At 36.8% G+C, this 27,307-nt stretch overlaps 1 protein-coding gene across 2 annotated transcripts in view; it reads right to left on the reverse strand.

Moving 5' to 3' along the window:
- LOC131434626 (rho GTPase-activating protein 68F) overlaps positions 1–21,442 on the reverse strand; it is a 60,021-nt gene extending 38,579 nt beyond the window's left edge. The window contains exons 1-4 of one of the 2 annotated variants that reach the window (XM_058601538.1): positions 21,258–21,442; positions 20,417–20,915; positions 6,777–6,941; positions 66–151 (exon numbers count right to left, since the gene is read on the reverse strand). In XM_058601538.1, the coding sequence (XP_058457521.1) occupies positions 66–151; positions 6,777–6,941; positions 20,417–20,468 (303 nt within the window). In that variant the 5' untranslated portion in view covers positions 20,469–20,915; positions 21,258–21,442. Of the gene's footprint in view, positions 1–65; positions 152–6,776; positions 6,942–20,416; positions 20,916–21,034 lie in introns of both variants that reach the window. The other variant, XM_058601539.1, reaches the window with a different exon arrangement.
- Positions 21,443–27,307: the final 5,865 nt, after the last annotated feature.

Below are 27,307 nucleotides of genomic sequence, written 5' to 3' on the forward strand. Positions count from 1 at the left end.
ACATAAAACATGAAAACAACATTAATTCTGCGGGTTGTTGGACAACCGATTTGATCGGTTCTTACCTCAACCATTTTCAGCTGCTCCTCGTAGTTGTCCGGATCGAGTGTGGTTTTGATAATTTCGTCTGCAGAAACCGCTTCGAACTCGCCTGATTTCGGTGTCAGCATGGAATAGAAAGAAACAGAGATATTGGTATCAGTGTGGGAATTCAGTGGACTGTGACTGTGAGCTACGTGTACGTTTGTGTGTAAAGTGACTGGTTTATATGAGGCGAATTGTGGCAGCTCTGAGTTATAAAGGTAAAAACTAGGTACCCCTGAGTATAGTGCAAGTGCTTCTTAGCAAACTGAAATTTTCTTATATACAACAGAAGCCTAGGGGTGGTTGCACATCAGAATTAATTGAAGGATTAAATCTAAAGTGAGGATTTATTTTCGGTTTAAAAATTGTAACTTTTACTATTTTATCAATCCACTTCGGAATAGTTTCACAATAGTTCTAAATCGGAAAACAATGTGATAATTGTTAATTGTATCAAACTAAGCTTACATCAATCACCCAGAGACAGAATGATGACAAATAGAGAAAAAAATAATTTTAAATGTCTTCACCTGTCGAATTGTAGAACAGAGATAGGTCTATAACTATAACAGAGTAATTTTCTGACGTGCCGAACGAAAACGTGTTTTCGACTATTTCTGGCCGATGCAGGTATGGTCATTTAGGGGTTAGCCAAATTTTGTGCTAGGGCACATAACCGTTTTCATTATTTCTACGTTTCGTCTTCAGAACGTCAGAAAAGACATTGCACTCCGTTGCAAAACAAAAAGTGTTCTGTAAGTAGCAGAAACTTTACGTCTGCTTAGCGGTTCAAATTGAACTGCCGAGTTTAGCACTAAGCAGTTCAATTTGAACTGCTCTGCACTGATGAGTCAAAGACGAAACGTAAAAATAATGAATAATTTGTTGCTAATTAGTTACGGTAATTTTTAATTTGTTGCTGATAGTAGATAGTTTGTTGCTAATAAGTTACCAATTAATTACGGAATTTGGAATTGTTGCACAATTTTTTTTCGATTTGTTGTCAAGCTCGACCCAGTAAACAGTTTGTTGCTAATTAGTTTCTAATTAGATACGGTAATTATGTATTTGCTGCTCAATTTTTTTATTTTTTCGAGTACTTCGTTGAGTTCATATGAAGTTGACAAAGCACCTCTCCTAAGTAAGTTTGAAAACAAGTCGAAACCCAAAGGATAATTTGTTCCTAATAAGTTGTTAAATAATTACGGTGGTTTTGAATTTGTAGCTCAATTTTTCTTTCCAGTACTTCGTTAACTTCATATAAGTTCATAAGTGAAGTATTCGAAGAAAATTTATAAAAAATGTGCAGCAAATTTTAATCTACCGTAACTAATTGGCAACAAACTATATATTGGGTTTCGATATGCTTTCATGTTTATTTGGGGGGTGGATGCTTCGTTAACTTTACATGAACTTAGTGCAGTACTTGATAAAATGAAAAAAATGAGCAACAAATTCAAAACTACCGTAACTAATTAATAACCAATAAGCAACAAATTATCCACTGGGTTTCGACTTGTTTTCAAGCTTATTTGCGAGAGGTGCTTCGTTAAATTCATATAAAATCAACGAAGTACTCGAAAAAATAATAAAAAGTTGAGCAACAAATTCAAATTTACCGTAACTAATTAGCAACAAATTATTCACCTATTTGCGTTTTCATCGGCGAGAGGTGCCTCGCTAAGTCCATGTTCAACAGATCAGTTTGACACCGTCTCCCAGAACTTATGAATCATCGTTTGAAACCCATTTGAAAAGCAAGGGTCTCAAAGTACTGCCTTGAGTAGCTCTTGATTTGCTATTATCAAACATTGATTTTTCAAAAAGATACAAGCTTAACAAGGACATTAGCTGTAGTCAATTCTATTACCAGAGGCATCAGTCTTCATGCAAGCAATGCACTTGAGAAGCAGGATACTGGTGAGATCGTTCCATAGAGATATTTCACATTTTTCATATTAACAATGTCTATACTGTTATACTTTTCCTTGCGAAAAATCGGGCTAGACTAAACTCCGTCGATTAGTATGCGCGCGAGAAGTTTTCAACCGTGCAGAAGTTTTTAACCGTGCAGATACATATTAATACAAAACGTGATAAAATTGCAACGTATTCTCAGTAGCCGGCTACCCAGAGCAATAAACACGTGATATTTTTCGAAAATTAGCTAACAAATAACTCCTTCCTGTGATGCATGCTGAAAATGCAGAGGATCTCTCGATTTCTAGTAGCAACATGCATTGAACTAACAATCCTTGCTTCCCATATAGATCTGCTTTCGGCAAGTTGAATTTAATTCTGTCCAACCCAGGAGCATTATTGCTACAAGACATGAGTGCTATAAAAATCCAACATTGAAAAGGGGCTATCAATGGAACCATTATTTAGAAAAGACTCCCAAATAATGCTCTGCGTAGGAACAGAATCTGGACAAACTTTTCTCGCAAAATCAAATATCCATCGGTTCGAGTATTCCTTACTCTCATTTCCTATGTTACGATTCCTCATTCGTCTGGCCGTATTCCAAATTGTCGCAAATATTATATATTAAAGATGATCTGCTATCATTGTAAACGGAACTTCACATAATTCCGTGCGAATTGAAATCTCCCAGAACCAATCGTGGAGCAGGGAATTTATCTTCTATATGTTTCATCAAAATTTCTCAAAATACTGAAAATTAAAAAAGTTTAGACACTAGACAGAAGACTTCTTTTGCATAATAGTAGACATTTGAATTCAAGTTCATAAAAATCGATTCAATTATATATGAGAAAATGGTGTGAGTTCCAGTTCAAACATCAAATGTTATGAGCTACAAACTAAAACAATTCCAATTCAAATTTAAATAAATTTTCAAAATTTAAAATATGACGGGCCTAGTACAACCTAAAACAGTTCGTATGGCCATTAACTAACATGATCTTCAAATTGGAACAGTTTTTAGGCCACCTTTGAAGATTTTTTTACGATTTTCTATGTGGGTTTGAAATTTTGAAAACTTAGCACCTTTTAATGTTAGAACTGGGAGTCGGAATTGGATACTTTTAGGGGCCTATCAGTCCTATTACTTTGAATTTGATTTTATAAAAATCTGATGAGTTTATTTGGCAGTATACCATCCTTTTTTAATATTTAATAAGGCGCACTGCCCTTAGCTTGGCTTCCAGTGCGTCAATCGTTGCTGGTGCATCCTTGTAAACATGATCCTTAACATAACCCCACAAAAAAAAAGTCCAAAAGCGTTAAATCACACTATCTAGACGTCCAATGGACGAGCCCAACCGTGAGACAAAATGTTCACTGAAGGCGGCTCTCAATTTGGTCATTGTTTCGCGTGCCGTGTGGGATGTGGCACCGTCTTGTTGAAACCATATGTCAGGCGTGTCCAATTCTTCCAATTGGGCAAAAAAATCATCAATCATACGGTAGCGCTCGCCATTCACAGTAACGTTCCGCTCATCGTCGCCTTTGAAGAAGTACGGCCCGATAATACCATCGGCCCATGATCCACACCAAACAGTGACTTTTGCATTGGCAACTCTTGCAATGCTTCTTGCTGGTCTTCACTCCAGATGCGACAATTTTGCTTGTTGACGAAGCAATTCAACCAGAAATGAGTTTCGCCGGCGAACACAATTTTTCGACAAACACTCTCTCAACCGAGCATGAATTTTGATTGTGAAATTCAATCATTTGCAAGCGTTGTTCGTTCATAAGTCGATTCATGATTAAATTAAAGACCAAACTGTACAAGATTGACAGTGACACAAGACACGATGTACGTGTGATCTATCAAAAACAGTGTTGCCAAAAAGATACCAGCAGAAAATCACCCTTTATATTAATTTTGGGTACACCGGATCTTCGTTTCTGATTTCGGAAGTACCGGAAACAGTGATCATGCACTTAAAACCGGAAATCACAACAATTTCTCAGGAACGGCTGAACCGATTTTCACAAGTTTAGATTCAAACGAAAAGTATTTTGTTCTTATAAGTTGATAAAGAATTCTATCAACTTCAGGCTTTCGGTTCCGAAAAAACAGCGTGAAGTGTGTATAAAACTGCAACCCGTCATTTGGAGCGTGAAACCAAAAAATACGAAAAAAATATTCTAAATTTAGATAAAATTTGTTTCAATTCAAAGGTCATAGTTGCTGGTTGCTGGCCAAACGAACCGAATTCAGCTATACTTATTCTCAGTTCCCGGTTCCGAAAGAGACAGACATAGTGGCCAAAAATTTCAAAATCGTAACTCTCTCCATTTTCTCAGAGGTGGCTGAGTCGATTTTCATAAACTTAAACTCAAATGAAAGGACTTACGATCTCATATAGTTTACATCCTACAGTTCTTCGTTCGAATCCGACTTCCGGTTCCAGAACAACACGGTGAAGTGTCTTTAAAATTAATATCGTCATGTAGAGCAAAAATGCAAAAGAAAACAAAGAATTTCTATAAGCTCAAAACTTTTTATAAATTGAAAAGGTTATGCTAGTGTATGCTCAAATAAACGTATTTGTTGTATTTGTTTGCATATGTTTTATACACTCAGTGCCCATCTTGGTGGTATCCGCTAGCTGGCACACCATTCCATGATTTGTTTTGACACTGTCCTTGTTAACATGGGACTGCGGACTTCATGGCTGTTGAGTTTCGGTCACCGCATTTGGTCGATCTACATTTAATTCGCTCTCACTCTACACGGATCAAGCACCTTCAACTGATAGGATCATTGTTATGGAATTGTTATGGAACATTTTTTCTTATTTAATAGGTATTGAGACCAGAGTGAATAGCCATATTTAATGCTATTGTAATGCTCCATAAGACTATATCTATTTCTAGTCATTAAATTAGGTTACATGATTATTGTTTTGTTCAATAATAATGCTGAAAGATAGCTCATAGTGTTCAGCCACATTTAGTGAAAAAGAAGTATCTATGATTAACTTCATAACACAACTTTGAAGGGAACCCTTTTGCATGCCACCGTTTCCAGATTCCAGTATGCATACGTCCCATCGATAAATCAATCCCTTTTTGAAGTAATGCTTTCGAATCAAGTTAAATGTGACTAAATAATCAACAAATCACCGAGACACAAGCGCTTCACATTAGATACGAAAAATTTATTGTCGATAATTCTTAATTGGCTTGCTAGTTACCGTTGAAAGAAAATCAACAGCTAATTGATATTCAATATACTGAAGCGAACCGCACACAATGCATTATCCTTCGAGCCAATGAATGTAACTTTCAATTTTTTCATCCACTAACTAATCAAACAACTTGCCTCGCTCACAGTTCGAAACTGACTGTGGAAAAAATGGTCGGGTCATATATTTATAGATTCTCTTTTGCGCGATAGTTCGTACGGTCGAGAGGATGACATCATTATGGCAAGCTCTGCTTGGCTCGTGAAAACATAGGTCAATTCAAACCGATTTTTGAATGGTAGACTATTGAAATACTAAAACGACGATGCCTCATATGGTAGTTAAATTATATAAATCCATAAGCAAATGACCTAAGTTATAAGCGTTTAAAATTTGGACAGAAAAAGGTTGCGCGGCTAGATTCGTATGTTTTTAATTGACACCCGGCTCCGCTTAGAGAAGAGTAAGGCATTTTTAATGCCAAAAAAGGTTCGATTCAACCAGCTATAAAAGAGGTCCCAAGAATTGACTTGTCGCCCCCAAAAACCGTTGCACCGTTTTAATTGATTGCTCGATGACCAAAATACAACCGATTTTGTCACATTCTAACAGCAACGGTCGTCAGTTTGATTCCTGCAGAAACACTTGTCAAATGTTTGTACCCATAATCCTTCACTTCTAATTACTATTGGCTTACTATACTAGAGTAGTTACTTTCAATGTAGAGAATGAATTTCTCAATATTCGTAAGACATTCAGCAGTTGTTTGACAAAGTGTGATTATCAAGTAGCAATTCGCCCATAGAGGCGCTTCGAGCATCCCAGTAATCTCTAATGGGCTCTTGCGTTCGAGCTTGCATACAACCATGTGTGCAAAATTGTACGCAACGGTGATCTACACAGATTTTTCTAATGAGTTTTTACCCGTACTCAACCCGAACATGAAACAAAATTGTCTATTTTCGAATCATATCCGAGCCTGGTTCGAACACCCTAAACTCAATAATCAAATACATGAAAGGAAACCGACAAAAATTCTCTTGTATTTCAAGGATTCTAAGTGTAATTTAAGTTAGAAAATTTCCTTAAAACACTTTGGTATTAGCGTTTCAATAGTCAAAAGTGTCTCCAAATCCAAAATCATGCGAATCCAGGACAATAAACCGCCAAACAGCTAAAACCCTTCCACTTCCTGATTAAAAATGTAATGCAGCTGTTTGATGCACCAAACCATGTCATGGTTTCCTCTACCAGCCAGAATTATCTTAATACACGTGTTCTCTCCTTCGTTCCCGGTTCCGCTCTAAGTGCCACTAATCGTCCGCGGCACCGAAAAAAAAATAAGAAAAATTATGTGCGAACAATTTTCAAGAGTGGATAATTTTTGGCACGTTCTACCTATATTCTCGGAGCGCTCAAACCACAGTTTACGAGTTGCTTCTCAACGTCTCTGACGTCTGCCGCATTTTTATTGCATGTCCGGTTCTCATGACGAAGATAGAAAACTTCCTCGCGTGGGATATGAAAACTTACCGGAGTAGTTGTCCTCGTCAAAAATGACTGTGCCTCCGGGTTCCGGTGCCGTTTGCGACAGTTCCGTATCGTCAAACTCGAGATTCGGTTCATAGTCGTGCCAATCGGAGAGACTCGGGTGGGGATCCTCGCCGGTGTCCACCATGGGCGGATTCATTGCAGCACCTGTTGACAAAATGAAATTGATGAAAATGATTGTTTTCTTCGGTTCACTTCAAACATTAGCAATTGAAAATTGTTTTTCAAAAATTCTTTCCATTGTATTGAATATGGCTCAATCGCGGTACGGGCCATTGAATATTCATCTCAGTGTGTACAATTGGATGTCAGAGTGCAGAAACGAGTTTTACTTAAACTTTGCGAACAAAATTTTAACCCGTTATTTTTCTTCCAATCCCAAAATTTACAACTGTTATAATTATGGTAGATAAGTATTCCGCCTTCTTATTGTATTAAAAATGCGGTAAATCATTGAAATTGACAGTTGTTTGGTTACATTTGTTAAAACAAAAAATATTCACGATATACTTTCCATGATTTTTGCACGACATAAAATGTATTGATTCCAGAGTCCTGAATAGAACGTCTTATATTGTTGTTCGTTGAATGCTTCAAACCAAGCTTGTGAGATTTGATCAATGGTAGAAAGCGTTTTGCACGGTACTCTACCTTGTGGAGCTTCGAGGTCATTGTCTGCATCTGCAAATCGCTTGCCAAAAGAAAAAAAATGTCGATCAGAACATCTCTGTATAACTTGAAAACACGTGTACATGGGATAAAAAGTCCCGGACCTCTCACAAGCATGACGTGAATAGTTTCGAACCGTGTATATTCTTGTTGAGAAAAAGCCTCTAGATGGCCAATTCCAAATTTCATGACAATCTATTTGAATAACAGCTGATCGGGTCAGATGAGTTCAAGTTTTCATCAAGCTATGGAAAAAGATGAGTTTCGTGTCCATGCATAAAATCAACGATGAAATTGAATAATTTACGGTACTGATTGGTCTACCATCCCTCGTATTCTCCAGACCTGCCCCCAAGCGACTATTATCTATTTTCAAACCTGAAAAGATTTCTCCAGGGAAAGATATTCTCTTTAATGCTGAGGTCATTGCTGAAACGGAAGCCTTGACGAATCTTTTTTTCCCAGAGCATAAAATTGTTGGAGGACCGATGGGACAAATGTATCGCTCTATATGGAGATTATACTGAAGAATAAAACAGTTTTTGTTTTAAAGTGTGTTATGATCAAAAATTGGTCAAACTTAAATGTGTTTGAATACGTCAAACTTGTTTATTAAGACATCAAAGCATGCTTCCTTTTTTGGCAAAGGCCAGCGATCAGTACGTTCGGGAGAATATGTCGCGGTACGGTGAAATCCTTTCCATTGAAAGGGAAGTATGGCGGAATTTTTCCCCGTATCCGGAATGGCGTGCGAGTGGTACGTATGCAACTACGTAAGACAATTCCATCTTGCATCATTTGTGGTCAAGGTGGGACACATCCGTGTAAAACGTTGATTACCTATGAAAATCAGCTGGTTACATGTCAGTTTTGTGAACAACCTGCACACAACGGTAAACCTCGCACTGAAACTACGTAAACGACATCTTTAACCAAAGACCAGGTCAACCGTTCAACAACGAAAACTAGTGAGCGCAGTACTCCTGTTTCACCGTCAAACCAACAAGCAACTGCAACCAACTGCAACGAGCTCAAGACTGCGAACATCGAGGAAAACGAAAAGAAGACGGAAATCAACAACATAACCACCGATGCGGCAATTGATGACGTGACGAGCCACGAATAAAGTGCCCCCCAACCCTCGCAGAAGGGAAATGGGAGCTCTTCTCCTCCTAGAAAAAGAGTAACAACAAGATCCACTTCAAAAAATTCTTTATTTAAAAAATCGCCTAATTTGGCCACGTAAAGCTTGTACGCAAATAAGCCTGAATAAAAAAAATCTTTTAAATAACAAGAAAACATTTGTACAGAGCTTTCTTCATTCCTTCTGAAAGTGCACGTGAAACTCTTAGTACGGTGGTAAAATTATAAACGGCATGATGGCACAGCGAACCTAAAACAACATCGTCATTGCCGGGGCTTCGGCCATAAAATTTTACATGAAATCATTAGAAGGACATATACCTGAGATTTAGAAAAACCGTTCGGCTGCCACTCTTCTAAAACACCTTTTTTTTAGCTAATGTATCAATAAATAATAGGTCTATAGTCGAAACAAAAAAAAAACAACAGATATAACTGAAGAACGTAAATACGAATAAAACTGGGATTCTTCTTCCACTCTACCGAATATAAATAATCGTTCGTATTAGTTGTTTGATAGTGCGAGTTTTGCAACTGTACCGGTGCATCTACACAAAAAATATGAGACTCAATTATGCTAAACATATTCTACCACACAAATGAAAATGATATAGAACAACAAACTATATCATATGTGACTCTTTTTGTAGATTAACATACATTTATCTAGACCAGAAACTGAATTCTGAACATTCATAAACTGGAACTAAATCAGGGATTCTGACCAAGAATTTCGTTCAGTTCAGCTCTAGAACTCTGGAACTGAACGTATTTTCAAAATCCTTCCGAATTTAAATCCAAAACTGAATTCTGAACCTGAATTCAATTCCAAAATCTAATTCCAGAACCCAAGCTTCGAATTCAATTCCATCATGCACTTTATTATATCTTGGAAATGAATTCTAAAACTGAATTCAGGAATTGAATTCTGGTTCGGAATTCCGATCTAAACTTTTGTTTCAGAATCCAGAACTAGAATTTATATCTCGGATTTCCTGTATCAGAATTCTGGAATACGAACTCCGAACTTGAATTAAGGTACTAAATTTAAGGCCATCGTCCAAGTACCATGCGCGCGGGTAGTTTTAGGAAATTTTCGATGGAAATTTAGAAAAATTTGCCAAAACCAGAAACATACAGACCTTTGAAAAGTTTTTATCTATCTGCAGGGCAAAAATGGCTGAAAAATTCGGAGGATTTTCCGAGTCTTATCAAAAATAGCTCTGAAAAAATGAGTTTTATTGTGATCTTTCATTCATACGCGATGATATATTTTTTTTTAAATAAATCTTATGATGGCTACAATAATTACATTCGGACACATTTTTGGATAACCTTTTCACGCTTTTCATAGAAAATCATCGAATTTCAACGACATCGGTTATATGAAATTCGTTGATTTTCCATGAAAAGCGTGAAAAGGTTTTCCAAAAATGTGTCCGAATATGATCCTTGTAGCCAGCATAAGGCTTATTTGAAAGAAAAAATTTCATACCATCGAATTATTTTTTCAAATAATTGTGAAAGATTACAAAAAAACTCATTTTTTCAGAGCTATTTTTGATAAGACTCGGAAAATCCTCCGAATTTTCCAGCCATTTTCGCCCTGCAGATAGATAAAAGCTTTTCAAAGGTCTGTATGTTGTTGGTTTTGGCAAATTTTTCAAAATTTCCATCGAAAATTTCCTAAAACCACCCGCGCGCATGGTATTTGGACGATGGCCTTTTAATTCCTATCTATTCTAATAACCATTTCTTAAGAACAAGGTTTCGGAATCTAGAATTAGGAATCTAGAATTAGGTTTCCAGAGTAATTGTAATTTTGATCCCGTATTCAGGAACTGAATAATGAAATATGACTTATATGTGCCCGACTAAGGAGTATATCGAAAATAAGCTATCCACAAATTTTTCTTTCAAATTATGATAAAAAACGACTTTTTTTCAAACTTCGAACTCTTGCATGTTCCCAGCTGCCTTTCCAGTCTTCTTGAAGACCCTCTTCACGATTGCCCACTAACGTTCGATGGGTCGAAGCTGAGGGCAATTTGGTGGATTGATATTTTTCTCAACGAAATTTATACCCTTTTCCGCAAACCAATTTAGAGTGGTTTTGGCATAGTGAGCCGACGCTAAATCCGGCCAAAACAGTGGAGGTGTACTGTGCTTCTTATAGAAAGGCAGTAATCTCTTCTGGAGACACTCAGATCGATAGATTTATGCATTTATAGTTCCGGTAGTGTAAAAATGGTTGAATTCAAACCACAGAAACATATTGCTTGCCATACAAGTACTTTTGACCGAATTTCTCCACTTGAATCGACCTGTCCGCATCGCTCACATCCTCCCCAACGACGACAGCAAAGTATCTGGACCTGGAAGGGTTTTGGAGTCCTCCTTCACATAAGTCTCATCGTTCATCAAAACGCATGCATCCGGACACTGCAAAAGACGCGAAAACAATTTTTGAGCCCTCGTTGCTGTTCGCTTCTTCTGTTCTACACTTTGTTTCGAGATTTTCTGCTCCTTGTAGGTCTTTAGGTGATTTCGCCTCTTGATACACTGGAGCATTCCGACACTCGTTCCTGCTTTTTTGGACAAATCACGTATTGACATTGATTTGATCTTCATGATAAGAGATACCACTTTCTGGTCCAGTTTCGGGTTGGAAGAACCGGGTTTTCTGCCTCTTCCTGGTAGCTCATTCAAAGAATAGTGTTCCCCAAACTTATTAATGATGGTTTTAACACTGGAATGATGAATTCCAAACCACTTCGCCATTTTTCGCATAGTAAAACCCTTCTCACTTAGCCATGTGTGTCCAGAACTTAAATTTTCACTTCCTTTTCAATACGCGACATTTTGAAAACGTAGAATTTCACCTGACAGCCAAACGCACAGCATGCTGTGATCTGAGCATAAAAAACCATTACAAATACATGCGTACAACACAAATGTATGTTGATAGCTTATTTTCGATACACTCCTTACCTCAAACCGATGTCCGGGTGCGAAAAAGACTAGCAGGTTTATGAGTTTTCCTCATTGATTCCAAAACTTCGTGTTATTTATGGTTTTTATTTATGACAAATTTTGAAATGACGCCCCATAGTAAAGTAAGACGTATTCACGTCAAAAAATTTAAATGAAGAAATTCGGCGCACAACTGAGAGCTTCTTCGTTCGGTTGCGGGACTTGAGATTTGTTTACCGCTAGACTTCGGAACCGACTGTTAATTTGTGAGAAAATTGCAAGGTTTCAATCCTACTAAAAACTCCAACTAGTTTTTGCTCGCGCTACTCTACAGCTCCTCAAATCAATGACTAGAACTGCTGATCTGTAGGTCTGTTAAAAAACAGTCAACTTGAAATGTATCGACCGCCACGTTTGAAGGTTAAACATTCGACGTAACCGCAATTGCCTCTGATCACTTTCACTCAAGTTCCCAGGAAGGGAGGAAGAGAGGGCATGGAAAACGGTGTTCTGAAACAGAACAAATTTCATAACCCAGCAGTACCCGAACTACAGTTCCGTGGCAAAGGCACCTAACGCACCCAAGCACTTTACTCACTTCCTATAGGAACAACAACAGCTGACTGTCTGGCAAAGATTTTGTTTTTTGTTTTTCGCTTCCGGACCGTTAAAAGCACCTGTTTCGTAACCGATTACTTCTTCTATGTTAATTCTTCATCATTCCGACCGACAGCGATCGACATCATCTGGCGGATGGTGCGGAGAGTGGCGTTGATGCATTTCGCGCAAACACGCGCTTGGTTCAGAGAGAAAATTGTGTTTACCATCAGTTATTACTTTCATGCTTGAGCCGTAGACCTATTTCGGTCGCTTCTCCGCTGCTCTGTTTTGTTTTATTGGTGCAAATAATGGCAATTTTTATACATAGTTTAACACTTTTAGTCGCAGAGCCCAGCGGCGAAAGAAAGAGAAATGCATTGTTGCAATTTCCCAGCCCAGAGTGAGAGCCGTTCACTGAAGGGCTTAGACGCATGGTAAATTATGTTCGAGTTAGATAATCACTTTCCGTGCCGTTGTTTTTTCTTTCCATAAACTAACTATCGCAATATCTTGTATTAACTGACGATATTAGATTGGTTACCGGCCGTAATGCTGTAACAATAACACCCCGCAGCATAACGCCTCGGACAAAGTAATTATTACGCATATATCGGTGGTTGGTTTATCGAAAAAGTTAATGTACTCAGCTGCGGTTATCGAAAATAAATTAGCAAAATCGTTGAATATTCTTCTCGGGGTTATTTTTAGGTCCGCTAGTGTACGAAGAGTGGGCTGGCAGGAAAATGGAAAAATTATAATGACGGGAAACGGGTAATAAAAAGCTTTCGGGGTGTGGCGTTTCACGGGAGTGCGAATTGCTATAAAAGGTTCACCAGAAATATCATCACAGTAGGCGCAATGTAGGTTTTTAACAAATTTCGTTGTCATTTACGTTATGAAAGCAGTACATTTTGCAGTACCGGTGGTAACGTGTCGGCACAGGGAGGCACCGTTCAGCACCGTAGTTTTTCTACGATCAATCATCACTCAATTTGTTTCTGACTTCTATTTCTGTCTGTTGACAGTTACATTTCAGAATATCCCGCCATGGCAGCGCAGGTCCTTTCAGTAAGGAACATCTGCTTGGCATTCAGCACATCCATCCAGCTGGACTTCTGCACTGAAAACCTTGAACTTCTACGTGATGGTAAGCGGTCATATAGTTTTCATACCCGGAAGAATAAGGTTACACAAAAGTAAACGTAATTCAATTAGCTTCCTTGTCATAGTGCGTAGCGAATGTGGGCTTGTTATCAAAAGGCGAACATAATATCAGCATGTCATCACGTGTGATGCTGTCAAGAAGTGTTTAGTATTTACAGTATTGTAATTTTCACTGGCGGTTAACAATGATTGCGATGCGACAAGATAGCGACAAAACGCAGCAAAGATAGTGAAACTGTCATTCGCATCGATTCAACCCCAATTAGATGGTAATAACAGAATTAAAACAACTGGAGTAATTTATTTCAGAAATATTTTGTAACAAATTTTGAAATATTTTTGGTTGGTGAGCTGTTAAAATAACAAAAATCATAACATAAAAAGACTCTAGCGGGAACAAAATCGTAACAGATTTTGAAACGTTTGTATCACAATTATTATTGAATTTGATATAACTACAGAAGTCCGAAAACAGAAATTATAACAATAGTTGTAATAAATTAGATAGCAAATTTAACACAGAAAAACTATATCACAGCCAACTTTTAGCATCGTTTCAATCCAAAATTGTTGAATGATTTTTTTTATTAAATGAGTAATTTATTTAGTAATCTGGTTTTTTGCTTTAGTTTTTTGAAATTCTGATCATTACATTTCGATATAAAGCAACAGAAGAACTCATTTTTTCCAATTAAGGGCTGAGGCCAGTGTGTTTTAGGACGTTTTAAAGGTCTATTTTCACGCTTCAAATCTGATTTTCTCAGAAACGGTGACGAATAAAAAAAAAAATCCAACTGACAATCTCTTAGAAAATTAGTTTAGATTATTCTGTGAAAATTTCAAAATGATTGTTTGACTTTAGCGGTCGGGAAAGTCTTTTTTTTCTGAAGGAAGAATTGCATAGCTGATAAATTGAATATCTCGCCTTCAAAAGCATGGATCAAAAATCTATCCTGACAATGACTAGATAATTTAATTTAGATGCGATTAGTGCATAAAAACATATATGTTGTCGCGATAAAAATTAAGTGAATGTTATTTTTGTAAATGTAAGTCGATTTCTATGTCGGCACCAATTTAGTTCCCTGGTAATGTAACGAAACATGAGAGAAATAAAATCGGCTCAAAAAGGCTGACAAGCAAGCGGCAGCTTTCTTGGATTTTATGTGATGTAGTCAAACTTGTAACCGAAAATATCAAAACTTTCTTGACCACCCGGCAACATCGAGAGTCATTTTGCACATTTGCGAGAGAGCATGGAGAGAAATGTAATACGCACAGCGAGCCACGTCGTTTTACGCGACCTACTGGCCTAAGCCCTCATTGAACGTTATCATAAGTCTCGCAAACATCATAACTGATTTTGTTATTATATTGTTATCATAAGTTTTAATTTTCAACTGTTTTTATTTGTTAAATATCTCAAAATAACACAAATTGTTGTACATATCAACTGTTGATATCCTTGTGTTATGATTTTGTTATGCGCATCTGATCGGGTCGTGAGCACAAACCAGAAAAATATATTCTTAAATTGGCCGTTAAAAGAAAATCGGTTTTTATTACCCGAATAATTATACAATGATACTTCGTATTCATCGACGTTTTTGTCTTCAAAACTACGTGCTTCACTCGAAACATTGTCAATATCAACTATAAAAGTGATTGTAGGGTAAGGGCTCCATATTTCATCTCATTTGTAAGGACTTTACCATAAAAACCAGATTTAGCCACTAAAATCACTATAATTATTTCATAATTCGCTTTGCTCCTACATTGAGAATTGATTCACATTTCTTGAAAATTAAACTAATATTCATAAAACAACTAAAAACATTTATGATGTGTTCACTACTTTGCTCCTATTTCATCTCAAAGCATTTTATTCATCATATCATTGGTCCTTTATTCATCCTATAAGATAGCAATGGCGACAGCCATCAAAACAACCAGTTCGCCTGTCATCCAAGTCAGTCGATAAAACAAAGCCGCTTGCGTTCGGAACAGAAGAAACCAAGTACAGTATTGTGTAGTGAACAATAGAACGAGCTCGAAAAGAGTGAACCAAACGAACAAAAGCTACCGCCGACACGAAAGAATACAATTGTTGTTGACTTCAGGCAGTGCAAAATTCGACCTTCGATACGAGAACTTGAAGGTTTGCTGAAGGAGCAAATGCATCTTGACAATAAGCGTGTGCATTTACTTCAATGCAATAAGACAAATAATGTTTTTTACATCCAGTTTTATAAAGAGTTGGATGCGATTCAATTCGCATTCGCAAGAAGAGGCCTATACCTTCTTATGTGATTTTCGGTCAGGATGCAAGAATCCCGTGAAAATCACCTGTTACCTATGACAATCAGATGTCAATATTGCCAAAAAGCTGTTCACTATGGTAAGCCATGTGATAAACTGGACAAGGAGACAACTACACCAAAGGACAACGGTGCTTCCTTCACACCAACCTAAGCATCCCCAGTACACCTGTGACAGCCACCGACAACAATGAAGCATCCCCTTCAACGAATCCATCAGTATCTCCTATAGAACAAAATACATCAGCTGCAATTAACAACTTAGCCTCCAACCAACAAGCAACTACAACCAATGTACAACAAGGCGCATCTACAGCAACTAGCAACGAACTTAGGACTGCGAAAAATAAGGAAAACGAAAAGAAGACGGAAATCAACAACAATACCACCGATGCGGCAATGGATGACGAGACGAACTACGAACGAAGTGCCCCTCAATCCTCGCAGGAGGGAAATGGAAGCTCCTCTCCCCCTAGAAAAAGGGTGACAACGAGATCCAGTACCAAAAAAAAATCTATTTAAAAATCGACTCAATCTGCCACGTGAAGCTTGTACGCAAATAGGCATGAATAAAAATATGTTTTAAATAAAAAAGCAATCAAAGCAAAACATTGCACTATTACACTCTCAGGTTCAAATGTCAGAATTCTTCTTAAAAAGGGCCTAATGCCAACTATAAGACAACACACGATATTTTTAGAACCAGTTTTGAATCATTTCGACGTTTAAAAATTTGTGGGTTTTAAATTTTACTGTGCAGTTAATTTGGTGAACTATAAAAATAAATGAAAAAAAGAATTGTTACTAAAAAAAAACAAAATGCAGAGCCTGAAATGCCATTTATACAGATTTATCTATATTGTATAGATTTTTTGCGTTCGCATAAGCATTTAAACCAGAGTACAGATTTTATACAGATTTCCTTGATTTAATACAGATTTGTACAGGTTCATAAAAAGTGAGAAGTAAAAAATTAGACTTTTCTCTCTGAGTTTTTATTCAGTGATTCTTTAAAAGTTTATTAATCAACGGACAAATCACATGTTAAAATGGAAATCTTTTGTGCAGATATTTGATGATGAACACTGATAAACATTTATATTAACATTTTAAACATATTTGAACTATATATCTATAAAATTCAATTCTTATTGATAAAACAAAATTTCCTCGGGTATAAATCATAAAAAAATAATCATCATTTTTGCACATTTTTTTCAGAAGTATCGTTCAACAAAATAAATTCGCATGTTTTGCCTTAGATTCAAATGAAAGGTCTCGTGGTCCCATACGGAATTCTTGAATTTCATCCGGTTCCGACTTCCGGTGTTCAATATTGTACACCGTCACTTAAACTGGCGAAGCAATAGCCGTAAAAAATGTTATAAACTGAACTCTAAACCGTTATTCCCAATCTTAGGGTCAATTGAAAGGTCTTATGGTTCTACCAAAAATTACTGCATATTTTCGGATGCAACAAACATTTAAATCGTAATTTTGAGTGCGTACTAGTAGACTTTGTATGTCATGTTAGTTGGTGGTTTAAACGATATAATAATAAACAATATATATTGTTGGTGGCCGTACGAACCGACTTTGATTATACCGGTTCTCGAGTTCCGGTGCCGGAAGTGCATATAATAGTGAACCCACTTCGTTTTCTTGAGGATGACCTACGCAATCGAAGCACTGTTTTATTCTGTATGTTATACTAGTTAATGCACAAACAATCTCTTGGTTTCTTTCAAAAATCGAAGAGAAATTTTTTGAATAGAATACCACAATATTATATGTACATGTAAAAGGCATCCTTTACACCACTAGGTGGATTAAAACAAGTTTTTTTTTTATTTTTGTATACATTTTTCATAAGCATTTCCCATGCTATACCTTTGAAGGATTTATTGGACGAGATTTTGTGTAAATTTTTCTCGAAACGACTTCCAAAATTCGTCAATTGCTTCAAATTGCAAGTTCGTTTATTTATTTGAGTCCAAACGTCTTCAATTGGCCCAAACGCGATTCGAATTATATCAACCCAGAGTATTAAGAAATTTCAAATTATTTGCATTTGAGTAACTATGAACAGTTTCGTCCAATGTACTTGAACCATCCCGTTTGTCTTCTGTTTTTAAATTACATCGAAAGAACCGAGATTTGGGAACTCATCCACATGTTTTACCTATTCGAATGACTCACTCTCTTGCTCATAAACTGTCAAACTGATTTTGGTTGTGTTTTGCTTGGATCATTTGGGACTTTTAAGAGCTTAAACTGCTTAAAAGGTCGAAGTGTACGTGTGTACCTGTTTTTTAGAAAAATCGAATATAGATATAAGTACAGAAGTTAAAGGATAAATACAGAAAATTTTAGAACAAGCACAGAAAGTACAAAATAAAGTGTATATTACCGATAATACCAAATCAAACTATGAAGCATGAGCTTTTCGAAAAATTTTCACGGATTTTTCTTTCCAATGCCCTTCTTAAAAGTAACGCTAGAGTTAAAGTGGCGTATTGAGAATGTAAAATATCCTTTTTGGTTATGAAGAATATTTATGCAAAATTTTAGCCAAACCAAAAATAAACTAAATCGACCATCGACTTCATATGGAATTACCTAAGAGTAGACAAACCCAACTAAAAGCGGTAAACATACTTTCAGAATAGAGGGAATGAATCGCACGGAGACCACTTCTAAATCCATTCATCATCATTCATCTTTCTCTACATTCTTAGGTACATTTACGAATGTTTACCTACTGCCGTTCTACATCAGACCCTGCTCACTATTGGAAAGAGAATTGGGGTGTCATTTTATTCGATAATGACATCATCGCCCGCCCCTCTCTAATCGAAAGCAATGTAACCTACCTACCTACCTACCTTCTTGAGATTGTTTGTTCTGTTGGGGAAGGAAAATACAGGCCTAGCTAAAAATAGAAAATATTTGGACAAGAAATCATTGAGCGTTTGTAGAAACCGGGAACCTAGTCTAAGTCTAGTCGGCGAGAGTATCGAACATACCGATTCAAGTAAGTTGTTTTTTCGCATGATAACTATTTCGTTTTTTCGTGCGATTCCATCATCGTTTGTGTTAACTAAATTGGCAACCAACGAATTCGTTCAAGAATTTGAAAATTTATTAACGGTAATCAAGAAACGATTGAATTCGATCAAACAATCGAACTACGCTTTCCTTGCGGATTGCAAAGCGACGATCAAAGGTTAGGTATCTTTCATTGTGAACTCGAATAAGTTTCTGACAGGTCATCAAAAGTATTTTATCTTCTACCCTTGGCATCTTAGAGCTTAAGCAGTGTGCCTTAATATTATATTATATTATTGAATAAAAAAAAAAGTATTTTATCTTGGTTGACAAGGAAGGCGTTAACTGATGTGACTGAGTCTCGAGATCTCCTACGCGCTCTGGTATCAGATGTAATTAACCTATTGTTGATTTTAATTTTCTTTCAACGCTTGACGTGCCAACCACAAAGTTTTTGTTTTTCATTTTTCTTTCATGAGCAGGGGCATAAAGATCCGCGGCAATTGAACCATAAAGCGTCTGAGCTGCCCATTTCATTTTTTGTGTGTTTTTGGTAGGGTTTTCGTCTTCACCGATCGGCGCGAGTCTCGATGAATTTTAATGAGCACTGATCTTACTACCTTCTCGCATTCACAGAAACTTTCTTGATTCACCAAAACCAGGTGACCACTGGAGCGAAACGATCGCGGGAAATGTGCGACGTAATACGATTTTTAAAGGTCTGTTCCGGCATGTCACTTTGAGTGATACTCGCTGGTCGGAATGTGCTGGGATGGCTCTTCAGGGTGTTGTTTGATGTTGGAAAACCACACTTCCGATTGATTTCGACTGTTTCAATCAAGCCTTGAATGTTGGAGTTGATCAAGCCTTTCGAAGTCCAGTTTTAAGTGCGTACTTCAACAAGCCCTCGAAGCTGACGATCGTAATCTTTAGCATGAAAGAAAGTCGAAGAGAGGAGAGGAAACTTGTCAGCATACTGCCAGCCATGCAAATGCAGCGCTGGTTTGTCGCGCTATGCTTCAATCATTCTTCCATATCTTGCCATAAACAGGGTCAATGGCTTTGGAACGCAACGTTTTAAGTTTCCTGTTAGCTTACGGGAATTTCAATTAATTTGTTGTTTTTATCGTCAAGGGTTTGCCACTGTTTGCAAGTAAAAATGTAATCAATGTAGTATTGAGAAAATAAAGATATCATGTAGTTCCCGGCACACCTCACGTGTCACACATGCATCGAACGGAAGCCAAAAGCCGGGCACAATAGAAGCATTCATTTATCATTCGGCATGTGATTCCCCCTTGTGCATCGAGTCTCTTGAGTCTCAGTCTTGAGCGGGAAATTCTCTTAGGAACGTTGTTGCATACGGCCAAAAATAATCTAAATTTATGACATTTGTGTATCGGGAGGGGAAAACACTTAAGAAATCGTAACCGTAATTGCAAACGAGAGCCAACAACCTGCTGGTGTTTTGAAATAAATTATAATATTAGTCGTATAATCATTTGACGCATTCTCAACATTTCTGTTTATTTTTCAGTGAATCGATCAAACTAAAATCACTCATGAATATGTTAATCATAGCTTTCCACATCTGTACAGTCACTAGTCACTGGTGAGATGGATCTTCGAGAGAACATCTCCACAGTATACCGTAGAAACGTAGGGACCACTTTTCGGAACAAAGAAGGAAAAAAAAGCAACGCTCACCTGGAAACTTCACGGGCAAATTACGGTTGCTTTTCTGCTCGAATGTTTCCATTGTGTTTCGAACAGTGCTTTGACTGGATCCGTCACGAGGTATGTTGTGTTTGCGCAAATGTCGAGCGAATGCCTAGCACCTTTCCGAGCAGGTAGCGAGCGCAGTGTGTACTGAAGAATGATTTTTTTTTCTACAATTTTTCTTTTCTGGACCACAATTGCCACGTTATCACTTATCACTGGGAATAAACAATCATTCTTCGAGATTCTTCGTTCTGTTTCGCTATTCAATTTGCATACACCATTGTCGCAAACTTCTTTCCAACAAACAGTTGTCCCTGGTCTTGTGGGCACGAAATTATGAGTAAGCCTTCAACAAAACAACGATAGACAGAGTTTTGCTCATCACAATGTTCAATTACCACTTATTTCTACTTCGTCAACGTGAGTCATTCACACTTCTGCTGCGGAACGGTGACTTTCGATGGTTAGTAGAACCTAGGACAACCTGCAGGGGAAAATGATTGTACTAATTTCAACCAACCAATCTAAATTGCTACGCTAAAACAATCCACTATTCCGCCTTGATTTGCGAAGGCATTGCCAGTTGGAAAACATTACACCAACCATATCCTCCTCTCGTGTTCCAGTAGGCGATTATCAAGGTTGTGAATAAAAAAAAATGCTTGTCTGACGAGTCAAACCAAAAATGCTAATTTCCGTCCCGTTCACCTTTGCCACTTAAAAGAAAACGGAATGTGTGCTTCGAAACTAGGTGCCAACTACATCGAATTCTTGTAGGTAGCAATGCATATTTTATTCTGCAGTTGTTCAAAAAAAACCAACTCACTTTTTCACTTTCAGCACTAACGATTACTATTGCTAACCGCACTACAAAGCGCACACTACGAACACGAAATCGTCTCTCCTCTTGAACGCGTAATTTTCATTTGACGCGATAGTTGCAGATGGGTGTTGTACTGAACTGAAGGACGTACAATTCGACATGCAAACAAGAAACGACCGATCAAAAGGCAAAAACAAGTTTTCGTTCGATTCGTTTTGTAGTTGTGTCTGTGTGTAAATTTCGGTTTGACGTTTTCGTCACGCAGGGTTGTTTCCGCAGTTGCTACACTGTACTATAAAATTGTCCAAATTGATGAGCGAGCATACTCGCGTGTTTTCGGGATGATGTTTAAGAGAATCAGCTATTGAAGAATCCAACCAACTCTTTTGCGATCGCTGCGCTGCCCGAGTGGCGAGCTTTGAACTAAGCGATGGTGATAATTTTCAGATTTTGCTTGAAGATTCGAACAAAATGCAGGGTTTTTATTTATTTTTCTTATGAATCGAATACTTACATACAAAAACGTGTGAAAATTTGGTAAAAAAATCGATCATTAATGATTCAGTAACTTTGCGTTGTATGTTTGATTGATATTTATGGAGAAATCGTAACATGAAATACCAAATTCGAAGAAGTGAGGTTGGGTACTGTTTTCATATCTGGGATATTCTTTGTTTATTTGGGTTGGATTTTGAGATTAATTGATAAATTATGATCAAAAAATTTTTTGGCTAATCTATTTACTCATGTTTTATCATCTAAATCAAATCTGTGTGTGAACTGAAAATTTCAAATTTTATCCGAGATTGTCAAGAGTATAGGACAATTTGAAATCATATGTTTGATGACAACACGTGAATAATCGTTTTTCTTACCCATATTTGTAAGGTTTTGCCATCTGCATTATTTCAAATTCAAGTAAATTGAAAAATTCGTCAAATTTTTCTAAATACAATACAAATCAAAACAATCACCATAACGCTATCTCGTGGTGACCACGCTAATTGGATTGTTCAATAGTGTGCCTGTTAGAAAATCGATTTTTTTTAACAAATCATGTAAAATAACAGTACACAAGACGTGTTGGCCGGGTTGGCAATTCAATGCATAGGGCGTTGGTCTTACAAGCCGGTTGTCGTATGTTCGAGTCCCAACCTGGAAAGATTTTCAGCGTCAATAGGATCGTAGTACTAGCCATGCATCGATTCTGTACGTGAAGAATTGGTTGCGAAGTCTGTTGAAACAGAAAGGACAAATTCCACAAAAGGAATGAAATGCCAGGACTTTGCTTTGCAATGGTTAAAAAACTACACGTGCTAGAATGTGTGCAGGTGCGTTCTTAAACCTCTCAATTTTCGAACGCGTTTTTTTCTCAAAACAATTTTTTTAAAGTGCTCCCATAACATCTCAAAAACTATTTGATTGTTTCTTTTTTAAAATTTCTACAACATTACCAGTCCATGTGAAACCTCAAATTGTACTAAAAAACTACAAGGATCAGCCCCATGGGGTTGTTCGAGCCTTTTATATGGAACAAGGCAACCAAAATTTCTAACGATCGACTTTTTCAATTAATCGTCACACTTTTGAATTCGCAAATGCACGAGAGTCTGCTTAGATTGATCTTTATTAGGAACCAACACCGAACACGCGAACCCAGAATAAAGACTCTATTTGTTGTGATTTGTATTTGTTTTGTAGTCGATGAAATTACATCAATAGCCCAAATGTATGCAATTATATCTTTGAACACGCTTGCGATACGGATATCGATATTTAAGCTTCTCTTCGCCAAGCTTGTGTTCAAATTTGCATGCAGGCAGTTGTTTTTATAGCGTTTCTCTACCATTACTACCATTCTGCGATAACTTTTCTCATCATCAATCGAGTTTATCTTATATAAATTAGAAACTAATCATATGCACTCAAAATTTACCCTGGGGTAATTGTCGCGCGGAACGACATAACATGGAATTTCATCCGATCTTGCATGACCCAAGATGAAAGCATACCGATTAAAGCTTCAAATCGGTTTTATGGCACTTTTCGTCTTGCTGTCTAGCAACAACCTACCCCTAGCATGCTTCACAAAAGACTGAAACGTTAGCTATAATTTTGCTTATATTTATAGATTTGCGTGCTTCCAACAGCTTCGCTTTTGCATCGATTGACCAATCAGAGCGATGCTTTCCCTTTGATATATCGCTTACTCCTTCAAAACCGTCGTCTATGGCAGGGAAATCCGATATGCCGGAGATTTTTAGCAGACAAAATAGGACACTGGTTGCTATTAATCAACATTTCAATGATATACAATTAAAAATACATGGCTATGAACATTCAAATCATTACGTAGAAATATTTCCAATCAAATGGTGACATAATATTAATAATTGATACAAAATTGACTGAGCTGTAAGTGTTCAAAACCTGACCTCATTTCTACGTGTATTTTTCTTTAGTTTCTAATTTGCACCCCTATATAGAAAACAAAAATGTGATCCACATTAAAATACGATTTTTTCATTAGTTTTTGTATTATGACTTAAAATTGTTTTAATCCACCTAGTGCTGTAATGATGCCTTTCTCATATGTCTCATATTCTCATATATAAATGCTTACTAGTACAACCTAGAGAGTGAAACATCACTCAGGTCGGTTGGGCCATCTCCAAGGAAATTGAGTGATTTCCATTATTGCAGGTACTTCCGGAACCAGTATAATCGAAGTCGGTTGAAGAAAAGTTATTGGGATCCATTTTTGAATATATGGCTACAATCTCCAGCCGTTAATCCGAAAAGCGGGAACCTGGAAAGACGAAATTAATTTGTTTAATGGTCTACTGACAATGACTATTGATTGGAATAGTTTTGAGGCAAGTTAAGAAATTATTTTACGTTTTTACTTCGCCACTTTTAATGACGGTACCAGACACTCCGAAGAAAAATCGGAATAAAAAGTGTTCGTGTGAGATGTACTACCAATAACCACAGCATTGAGTGTCCCCTTGAAAATGATACAAATAATCTTTTTGAGCAACACTGTTTTGGTTGCTACGAAGTCACCTTCGTCGCCATGCACCTCGAATAAACAAACATGCAAGAATGGAAATGGACATTCAGGTAAAAGTTACAATTATTGCAATATTTGTTTCAAATAATTTAGCATTTTACTTATTTTCTTTCCAATGCTCTTACTATTTGTGCAAATAATAATCTGCTCGGTGGCGGAATCAGTGGTTGCAGCCTGAAATATTTCGTGAAATCTGGAACTATGCAATATGACGTGTGAAGAAGTTCGATTCAAATCGAATAGACAGGACGTCTTTTTAGATTTCATTAACGATCATGGATTAATAATTGATGCCAGTTACGAAAGCGATTCTCCCGAAGCGTTATAATAAATATCTACAAAATGTTGATGAATTTTTGTGTCCTCTTCGTCGAAACTTAGTGTTTGACACATAATAGTCATTTCAAATATCTTTATCGTTAATGTGAACTGATTTAGTCTCTACACAAGGAGCTTTACGCACATCATAAGAGAGAGAACAGAACAATGAAATAAATTCAAAGCAGATATATATTAGAAAATAAATTCTGAACGTTCCGCAATTTCAGAATAGCTCTTTTCCTTTTAATTTGTAACATCTTCTGATCAATAACAAGACACGATAACCATTATTAATATGTACCTCAACAATTTCAACCAAATATTTTTAACGAACTGATTTATATATGCATTAATATATCTTTATAAAACTTAGCACTTATACTACTGAGCATGATAGAGGCTAAATTATTTGGTGTTAAATCCGTTGTGCCTAATCTCATTTGATTTTACTAATATAACATCAGGTTACAGTCAGATATAATTGAACACTCAAGAATAATAAGTGCCGTTGTGACACAACAACGGTGGCAACGATTTACATTAACTTTTACCAAAAAAGATTTTTGTCGTTATCTCGGGTTTTTTTTCTGTTTTTATACTGCCCCGTCAATTTATTAGGGTTAAGTTTCGTTCTACGCGATTATTAAATGCGTAACTAAGGTTACGGTATCTGTTTTAAAAAATACAACAGTTCAGTCTGGGCTGCCAGTTTCAAACTTATTTCAAACGGTTTGATCTTGACGTTTCGAGTTACTGAGGGGTAGTTAAATTTGTGAGACAGTTTTTTTTGTGGCAGATCGTGTAGTCGGTATGTTTATGTGAACGACCTAGCATTTGGACCTAAATTTGTGAAAATCGGTCAAGCCAAGGCTGAGAAAAGTGAGAGAGACCCGAATAAAAAATATTGTAGAAAAACAATACGATTTGCTGTTACAAAACCTGCCAGTATTTTGCTTTGACCATTGAAAAATATTTAAATGCATTGTTACACACTATTCAATTAATTGTGAATATGCTTTTTACAATAGAATGTATAGGTTGTTAAGTATCGTAACAATTCAAATCATAAAATTTTCTCATACAGGTTTTCTTGGAAAACCATCAAATGTACAGTTTGCATATTGTTTGAAACACCACGTGTACAATAAGTTCAATTGTAGAATCGTAGAAACAATATATTGAATCGTTGGAAATGAAAAAAATCTTGTCAAGATACAATAAAATGTATTGTAACTCATATATCTAATTGTGAGTCAATTGTTTATGCTGTAAAATCAATGGTTTAATTTTTTACGGGGATCCATTTCTTAATATATGACCCCTATTTTCGGCGCCTCCAGAATCGCAATCCGGGAATCGGTTTGTTCGATTGTCTATTGATAATGGTTACCAATTAAAGTTGTTTGGAGGCCAGTTCAGATTTGTTTACGTCTTTAGTTTCGCCGCTTTAACCCTCTTGTACGCGGCGGGCAGATTTCCCCCCAGACGGCTAGCTATGTCTGCCAGATATTTTTGCCGGAATTCTGCCTGGCAACAATGCAACAACCGTTTCCGGCAGAGAAATTCGCCTAGCGGTTATTAACGGTTCTTTTCTGTCGGATTCTTGCCATACAAAATTGGCAGAACCGTTTTGAATCGGTTCTACATTTTAAGCGTCTTGGTTTTATTTTTTCAATAAAAAGTACATATGAAAGGCAATAAGTTATTTCCCTTCATATATACTAATTATGGAAAATGTTATTGCCAATAAGATTGCTATCTCACTACCAAACATAACCATATTTCAATCTCGTTTACCTCGTCTCAAGATTCGTTTTTTGTATGTACATGCGGGATTGACGAACATCAAATGAAGTCGAATAAAAAAAGAAAAAAAGGAGGATAGAAATAAACAAGACACGTACGGCGAGATGACGCAATTTCGCCTGTAAAATTTCGACAGCTGCCGGAATGCAGCCAGCCTTCTAACGGTTGCCTCACAAGCGGGAAGTGACGGTGTAAAAGTTTTAACACACTTTGCCCTATAATTCCGGAACCGGAAGTCGGATCCAAATGAAACTTTGTACAAAACCATTAGACCTTTCATTTGAACCTGTTTGTTGAAATCGGTCACGCCGTCTCTGAGAAAAGTGTTACATACACACATACACACAAACAGACATTTTGCGTACTCGACGAACTGATTCGAATGGTATATAACACTCGTTCGTTGGTTCAAAAATCGGTTTTTTACAGGTATTGCAAACCCTCGGCAAAAATAGATTTGTTTTCTTTGAAGCTCCCCAAAAAAATTGTTTTCAAATTATCTTTCTTCATTCTAGTTCCAAACAGAGGTATAAATGATGAAAAAATCATCATCATGATGAAAAAATCATCATTTTAGCAATTTTTTTTTCGAATTATCGTTCAACAAAATAAATTCAAAAGTTTTGCATAATAATGTATCATTCGAAGAACATTTTGTGAATTTTTGAAGAAAAAATATTGAAAAATAAGTCGGTGAAGAGGTAATTTTGAGGACGCTTCTCAAAAATCATGATTTTCGGTGTCCACTGTACCTCAGCGAAGACTACTCAAAAGTGAACAAATCAAAGGAGAATAGTTAGAGTGTGTTCAAAATTGGAAATGCAGTAGTTTTTGAATGACGATGGACACGGAC

This window comes from Malaya genurostris, chromosome 3, assembly GCF_030247185.1.
Source record: "Malaya genurostris strain Urasoe2022 chromosome 3, Malgen_1.1, whole genome shotgun sequence".
Classification (NCBI taxonomy): domain Eukaryota; kingdom Metazoa; phylum Arthropoda; class Insecta; order Diptera; family Culicidae; genus Malaya; species Malaya genurostris.